The sequence below is a fragment of the Blennius ocellaris genome (assembly GCF_963422515.1).
Source record: "Blennius ocellaris genome assembly, chromosome: 6".
Taxonomy (NCBI): domain Eukaryota; kingdom Metazoa; phylum Chordata; class Actinopteri; order Blenniiformes; family Blenniidae; genus Blennius; species Blennius ocellaris.
This window is the reverse complement of record NC_137655.1, coordinates 14,892,170-14,900,672: the sequence shown is the minus strand read 5'-3', so window position 1 is coordinate 14,900,672 and position 8,503 is coordinate 14,892,170. Positions and strand designations below refer to the sequence as shown.

The 8,503-nt window shown below is 41.2% G+C and overlaps 1 protein-coding gene across 2 annotated transcripts; it reads left to right on the top strand.

Annotated features, from left to right (window-relative positions):
* The first annotated feature begins 2,432 nt into the window (after positions 1-2,432).
* nr4a2a (nuclear receptor subfamily 4, group A, member 2a) lies at positions 2,433-7,481 on the top strand. 2 transcript variants are annotated; one of them, XM_080497839.1, is made up of 8 exons: positions 2,433-2,556; positions 3,050-3,151; positions 3,351-4,222; positions 4,627-4,756; positions 4,922-5,010; positions 5,466-5,668; positions 5,847-6,025; positions 6,165-7,481. In XM_080497839.1, the coding sequence occupies exons 3-8, from the start codon at positions 3,353-3,355 to the stop codon at positions 6,419-6,421; spliced, it is 1,728 nt and encodes a 575-aa protein (XP_080353965.1). In that variant the 5' UTR covers positions 2,433-2,556; positions 3,050-3,151; positions 3,351-3,352; the 3' UTR covers positions 6,422-7,481. The 2 variants fall into 2 exon arrangements, with proteins under 2 accessions (XP_080353965.1, XP_080353964.1); XM_080497838.1 differs by having other exon boundaries at positions 4,922-5,085.
* The last annotated feature ends 1,022 nt before the right edge of the window (positions 7,482-8,503 follow it).

The window sequence follows — 8,503 nt, the reverse complement described above, 5'->3', positions numbered from 1 at the left end:
TACAAACTGAACGAGATGTGTTACAGAGACTTTAAACAATAAACCCTTATATTACCTTTGCATGCGGCTGCAATGTGTAGTCACACTGGAGAAATATATAGTTCCGTCATGATGGGCACTAGTGGATCAAGCGGGATGGCTGTCCATCTCCCTGCTTTCTCAGCGAATCGGCCTCCTGCGGAGCGGGCTACCACAGGTCGGACTGTAACTGAGATCCATAAGTGTCCTGTGACCTTGAGACGACGAGACAGTCCAATCCACTAATAAAGCACACTTGCGACATTTCCAAGAGAGTACAAGAGAATAGATAGATGGATGGCTGATTGGACGGAAAGCAAGATGGAATAAATTGATCACCTCATTAGTAATTAAATAAATAAATCCAAATGTCATTAAGCCATTAAAAACAATGCACCTCTCACATGGCTGTGGGCCGGCAGCTGGTAACATCAGAAGGCTTTTCTTTCAGGAAAGTTGAAAAATCATCTCAGGAAGCATCTAATGTGGAAAACTAACCTCTCACTTTCAAATTACTGTCAATTAATTGTGCATATAAATGTAAAGTTAATTATTCTTTGGTGAAATGGCCAATTAAACTGCTAATTGTGTTTTTATTTTTATTCTAAATGGTAATTTGGAGGACAGATCCTCTACACATTCTGTCATAAATACTTAGATCTTGCAGATTATCTCAAGATTTCATACTTTATCTAAATATAAGTATGATCTCAAGGTTTTGAAAGACCATCAGTGTAAAGTATTAAGTAGGAATTATGATGAAGGATTTTTTTCCTATCTATTTAATATCTTGCACTTTTTCCACACTGTGTCATTTCTGTGCAGACACAGTGCTGTGTATGGGGAATTATAATTTACAAATCCTGCCATATAGCCCACCTGGAAACGGCTGGGTGTGACCACACTGCGTTAATGGGGTTAGGTTAATTAAAAGGTTAATTGTAAGAAACAGGAGCTGGGTGATGTATGGCTGGTGAACAATAGTGTCCTCTAGAGGTGAGTGTAACCACCATACTGTTATTTCTGCCTTCCACTCTTTGCACACTGCTCCTATGCAGTGAGTACAAGTCAGCACAAATAAACCGCTTAAAGAATGATGGTTGCACCGAGGTTGGTAATAACATATGATGCTGCGCATTGTGTGACGCTTTGTTTTTGCATGTGAGGCCACACACACACACACACACACACACACACACACACACACACACACACACACACACACACACACACACACACACACACACACACACACACACACACACACACACACACACACACACACACACACACACACACACACACGCTCCACTTCGCTCCCACCAAGCCAGTGTGCATCCAGAGAGATTCAGGCCACCTCGATTGGTTACAAGGTGTTAGTGTAAGATTACACAGAGATCAGTTATTCCATCGCTGCAGAACAATAAGGCCAGAAGATTATTTTGGCGACTGCGTCAACTTCAGCGTCTTCTGCGTCACTCTCCATTCTGCCCGCTCCTATCAGGTTTCCCTCTCTGGGGACTAAATTGGGTCCCCCATGACAACTGGCTACAGGCCCACTAATTATCCCCCCTTCCTCCCCGAGAAGCTCTCTCTCTCTCTCTCTCTCTCTCTCACACACACACACACACACACACACACACACACACACACACACACACACACACACACACACACACACACACACACACACACACACACACACACGCACACACACACACACACACACGCTATGAATAGGCAGCCCACCTCAAACGCCCCACCCCATCTGAGATCTAAATTTGGCACACAATTGAAATACAGGAATCCTGTCAGAAGATAACAAAGAATAATATTGACCCCTGCTTCATTAGGCCTATTTCATACAACTTTAGAGCTTCGTTGTGACATAACTGTACCTTGATGTGCCAGTGTACACTCAGTGGATGGGATTTACATCATTATAATCTCTACCTTTATATATATATATTTTTTTCTGGAATGCAGCAGGGTGGGAATGATATCAGGTGGTCTGCTACAATCAGGAGTTCATATAAATGTATGTGGAAAAACATAAAATCAAGTGTGCTTAAGTTAAACCAGTCAGTGTCAGACGCAAACAACGTCATAGATTGACACAAGTCAAAGATCCCAATGTGTCTGGAGGTGAGTTTCTAAGTGGGTTCACCCTCCACTACATCTCTGCCATTGTCCATGTGGGAAGCAACACAGGACACATACCACAAGACAAACACACTCTCCAGAAAAATTGGGGCTTGAGTAAGTTGCCGCGCGGATTGGTGGGCGTCAGCGCAGACGCCGATGACGTCGCGCTGTGAAACACGTGGGCCATGGTATCCAAAGCTCACATAAACAAAGCCACATTGGCCAGACTGAATAGTCGAAGCTCGTGTCGCTGTCAGTGCGCGGAGTCACACGGTTTGCTCGCTTGGCGCTGCTCGTACCGACGCGCATGATTTGGAGCTTTTACCAAAATTGATGAATACCACCTACATGCTTATCGCATGGACTGAAACTCACGATCCTGATGTGAAAAAGGTAAGATTCACTCTTTTTTTCCCCACCCCTCTTTGCAGCACAATAAGACTGCGCTTCATTTGCACCGATTTCTTCAGATCATTTGAAAATTAAAAATAAAAACGTTTATATGAGACAAAATATACATCTGAGACCGTTCAGATCTGTGGCTGTTACTGTTATTTAGTGACAATTTATAACATTTTACTTCTCCTTTAAGTTGTCGCTATATTGTCAAATGAGCAAAGTTTGTCCGTTCCTACCAAAAAAAAAACAAACTTTAAAGGAATTGGACACTGTTGAAACTATAGTATTTTTTTGACACATTCATTTAACATTTTGGGTTTTTTTTTCAATCCAAATTGTTCCGCGCAATTACAAATGGACTTTAAAGTTTGCGCGCAACTGAGTAAGTTCATTCTGACAAGATCGGGGATCTTGTGATCACTTTTATGATTTTTTTTAATCATTATTGTATTATCCAGTAAATGCTCAAAACATGTGTTTTTATCAGGGGAAGATCCAGAAAAAAGTCGCTTTCTTCAATCCTGACACACATACAACTCCTGACATTATCCATTTCAAGTGTCACCGGACAACTGTCAGAAGACTTGAGGTGAGATATAGAAAATATATTTTACAATTACACAAACATAAAGCTTTGCTTTCATTTATATAAAAAAAAATAATAATTTTGTTAAAAGACATTGCTTACATTTCTATTTTACTAATTTTTACATTGGCCTGTAAAACTTTCTCCACAGTTTAAACACCTATTTGAGAGATTCTTATGTTTATACCGGTTTGGTTTTCAGCCATGCCCTGCGTCCAGGCTCAGTATGGATCATCACCTCAAGGAGCTAGTCCTGCTTCCCAGAGCTACAGCTACCACACTGCAGGAGAATACAGCTGCGACTTCCTAACACCCGAGTTTGTTAAGTTTAGCATGGACTTGACCAACACTGAAATCACAGCCACCACTTCTCTCCCGAGTTTCAGTACATTCATGGACAACTATAACACCGGTTACGACGTGAAACCGCCCTGTCTCTATCAGATGCCCCACTCTGGAGAGCAGTCATCTATTAAAGTGGAGGACGTCCAGATGCACAGCTACCACCAACAGAGCCACCTGCCACCCCAGTCGGACGAAATGATGGCTCACTCTGGGCCTATGTACTTCAAACCCTCCTCGCCTCACGCCCCGAGCACGCCAAACTTCCAGGTTCAACCTAATCACATGTGGGAGGATCCTGGCTCCCTTCACAGTTTCCACCAGAACTATGTGGCGGCCACATCACATATGATCGACCAGCGCAAAAACCCCGTGTCGAGGCTTTCGCTCTTCTCCTTCAAGCAGTCCCCGCCGGGTACTCCCGTTTCCAGCTGTCAGATGCGGTTCGACGGGCCGCTGCACGTCTCCATGAACCACGACAACCCGGGCGCGCACCGCGGCCTGGACGCACAGAGCTTCGCTGTGCCCAGCGCCATCAGAAAGCAGGCTGGTCTGGCGTTTCCTCACTCACTGCAGCTCAGTCACGGACACCAGCTGGTGGACAGCCAAGTGCCGTCGCCCCCGTCCCGAGGATCCCCGTCAAACGAGGGCTTGTGTGCGGTCTGTGGAGACAACGCAGCCTGCCAGCATTATGGAGTGAGGACCTGCGAGGGCTGCAAAGGATTTTTCAAGGTGGGCTGACGTGACAGCCGCCACGAATGAGAATTACTGTTTTACATAAGCGATGAAAACTTTCTTAATCATCTGCGTCACCTGCGGTAAAATATGGAACAATTTGTCTAAATAGAATTAACACAGATTCTAAATACATACAAGGGAAATTATTCCCCGCGTGTTTAAAATAACTTGATCACAGACATACTTATCCACACAAGCACGCCTGACCTCAAAAGAACCAGTAAAAGGGAAAAACAGCGGCTGCGCATTTCCCGTGTGTTGTTGGTGTCTATCACACATTACCAAACATGATACGAGACTGATTATTTAGACCGATTGTTATGGTTTTCTTCAGTGCATTTTTATACAGCCTGGAAACCTGGCCTAAAAAGTGACCATGTGTTTGTTTCTCTTTACAGCGCACCGTTCAGAAAAATGCAAAATACGTGTGTTTAGCAAATAAAAACTGTCCTGTTGACAAACGCCGAAGAAATCGTTGCCAGTTCTGCCGTTTCCAGAAGTGCATTGTCGTCGGAATGGTGAGAGAAGGTACGTTTAGGCCATATAATTTTTTTTTTCCCATGCAGAAGTATATACATATATATTCACACACTGAGAGACGCGCGTAAAACCTCTTTGGAATTAATCTGTCTGCATTCAAACGATTACGCCTCGAGAAATATGTTCATTTATCAATATCATTTGCACTCGCAGTTGTCCGAACGGATAACCTGAAAGGTCGAAGAGGACGCCTGCCATCCAAACCCAAAAGTCCCCAGGAGCCCTCCCCGCCCTCGCCGCCGGTGAGCCTCATAAGCGCACTTGTTAGGGCCCATGTGGACTCCAACCCCTCCATGTCTGCTTTGGACTACTCCAGAGTAAGTCAAAGAAATGAAACACACAGACGCACTATTTTCAAGAAAAGAAACGTGAAGAAGGGTTCTGAGAGAAAACAGACTGAACATGATTAACGGCCTTTTTTTTTATTATTTAGTTCAGCTTTAGAAAGGAATTTATTACTCTCCCAAGTTTTCTGCAACAGACTACAACGGTGAATCCTAAACTTTGACAGGATTTTAATGCACCATATTTTAAGTAAATCGCGTCTAAATGCAGAACTTAATAAAACAGGAGACATGATTTTAACAGTAAAAAGCTTCCTCTCTCTCTCTTCCTTTCTTGGAAACGGGCATTTGCAATTTCACGGATTATATATTTTAAAGGACCTCATTAAGGCGCTGTTTAAATTAAATTCCAGTTCCAGGCTAACCCTGACTACCAAATGACCGGAGACAACACTCAGCACATCCAGCAGTTCTACGATCTCCTGACGGGCTCCATGGAGATCATCCGAGGCTGGGCAGAGAAGATCCCAGGCTTTTCCGACCTACCGAAGCAAGACCAAGATCTCCTCTTTGAATCCGCCTTCCTGGAACTTTTTGTCCTCCGGCTGGCATACAGGTGAGCTTGAGTAATTCTGAGTAATTGCTAAACAAAACAATCCGGGCTTTAGATAAGCATCAGTCCCTCCTTCAAGCTTCATTGCTTTGTGCTTTATTAAGCTGCCCAATAATTAGAAGACTCTTAAATTCCAGTTTATTGCCAAGCTTAATTAATGGGATTCTGTTATTAATTGCAGGTCCAACCCCGTGGAAGGAAAACTTATTTTTTGTAATGGAGTGGTACTGCACAGACTACAGTGCGTCCGTGGATTTGGAGAGTGGGTGGACGCTATCGTGGAGTTTTCTTCCAACTTGCAGAGCATGAATATAGACATCTCAGCTTTCTCCTGCATCGCAGCTCTGGCTATGGTAACAGGTGCGTAATAGCAGCTTCCCTTTAAAAAAAAAAAAAAAAGGAAGAAAAAAAAAAACAACTTGCCACAGCACACGAAAAAGAAACAAGTGGAATTTAACAGAAATAATATTCCTTTTGTTACTGTTTTTGTATATTCCAGAACGACACGGGCTTAAGGAACCCAAGAGAGTGGAGGATCTCCAAAACAAGATAGTCAACTGCCTCAAAGATCAAGTGACATTCAATGGCGGTGGCTTGAATCGTCCCAACTACTTGTCAAAACTCTTGGGAAAGCTCCCCGAACTGCGCACACTATGTACCCAAGGTCTGCAGCGTATCTTTTACCTAAAGCTCGAAGATCTTGTCCCTCCGCCAGCAATAATTGATAAACTTTTCCTCGACACCCTACCTTTCTGAGTCTGACTCCAGGGCGATCAACTCAAAGAACTTCCAAAAAGACTGTTTGAGTCAGACTTGGCAGATTTGTAACGTTATTATTTCTGAATAATTGCAAGCTCCTTAGGCGAATAGAACAACATTATGAGGAAAAAAAAAAGGATTCACGAAATAAGAAGTAACTGGAGGAAAAGCGCGAAAGTTTAATTGCTCTATAGGCCTTTTAATTCCTCGACACCCCCCCCCCCCTCCCCCCATTTCCTTTATCCGAGTGCCAAACGAGTGTATTCTCACTGGGAAAATGTCTTCGTTGGACAAATTGTCAACAAAGTTATACTGATCTTGAAAACAATTACCGTTAATTTAACGTCGGCTCTACTGATTCAGCATACTCAGATGTAATATATTCCATTTATATATATAAATATATATAAAACACACGCACATACACACTGTATGATATGATAGAATATGTGATGCTTCCCAAATGCATCGGTTTATAACATGTGTACATAATTTGTTATATTGACAAGATTTAATTTTCTTTTTTTGTTTTGACTCGTGCCTATGTGTTTCTGACAGGATCCCAGAAGTATCCAGAAAAAGATAACGCATGTTCTAGTTTTCTTTTCCACCCTCTTTTTTTTCTTTTCTTTTATAGGCACTTGCTGAGGTGATGTCTATATATAATATATACCGGACACTATGTAGTCTGCTAGATTTGATACAGATTCGTAGTATTGGCACTCCTTTTATGTATGACGCATATGTGGAAAATATTTCATCTGTATAGAAAATGAGGGACCCATGGTGTTTGTAAAACTGTCAGACATTCCTTGTTTGTATGTGCTGTAAGTATTGTTGCTGTTGAATATAAACGTTTCTATATATTTATTATTTCTATTGCCAAGAGCTACATTAAGCATGGTGCAATTTAAACAATTTCAAACCACCCAAGTTCATGCTGAGCACGTTGTCTATGTTTTATGTCTTATGAACGTCTAGGTAGTTATGATTTACCACGTTTTGGAAATGAGAAAAAAAAAGTCCATCTTCTATGAAAAGGTTCATGAGTGTGTGATATAGCCCTACATCTTTGGCATCATGATGTACTTACAACTTATGTAACACCATTTGGTGCCGAATTCAAAAACTTTAGAGAGAAAGAAATATTTAATGTTTACAAATAAAACTTTTAAATCAATTCTTTGCTAAACATCTTCTCTATAAGAACATTCAAATTGAATTCTATACAACACGGGAAACTGGCAAATCTTTTCGAAACTAGGAGTGATAATTTACAATGAGGAGGCCTTTTTGTCGCTTTTCAATTATAACTTACTTAAAAAAAACTTTTTCACTCAATGAGGCACAATTGTTTAGTTTAAAAAAAAGGCCATCGTTATTTTTGAATGTTGAAAATATTCTTCAAATAACGTGTTTTATTTTATATTCAGATTCTTTGTTTTGTTGGAAGACAAAAATATGCCGTCTGGTATTTACGCGTATTTATGAGTTATCGATGTCAACCTTTTAATCGACCAGATCAGTGATTTAAAAAAAATGATACGTTACTGCTTCTAATTTATTAAATCACCAAGAAGCACTCTCGTACACGCGTGTTGATATTCAATATTTGTTAAACATTTTTTAAGATTTGGGATCGGCCCATTCATTCATAAATCTAAAGTCTTTTTGGTTTCAAGAAAACAATCATTGTGACGGATTCAAAATACATACATATTATGCAATTCGGAACAACTTTGCATTTTGTAGTTTCTCTAGACCCTTTTTGTTGAAGCAAACTTGAATCAAAATAAAACCTAATGCTTATTGCTCCCCAGAGACATTTTTGCTGCCTATTGGTCTGATTAAGAAGTCGTCAGTCACTTTAAAGTTAAATCAACTTTGCGTAAAAATCCATTTGCGCCGCCCGCTTTAGTCGAAACCACTCGGAGTATAAATGATATAAAAAAGTCACATACGTTTTGATTTTCTTCCCCTGATGGCAAATCAGAGCGGGACACGAACTGTCTCAAAGTCACTGATCATCTGCTAATAAAAAGTCGGAAACATGCAACAGATAGGAAGCAGATCTGTTGA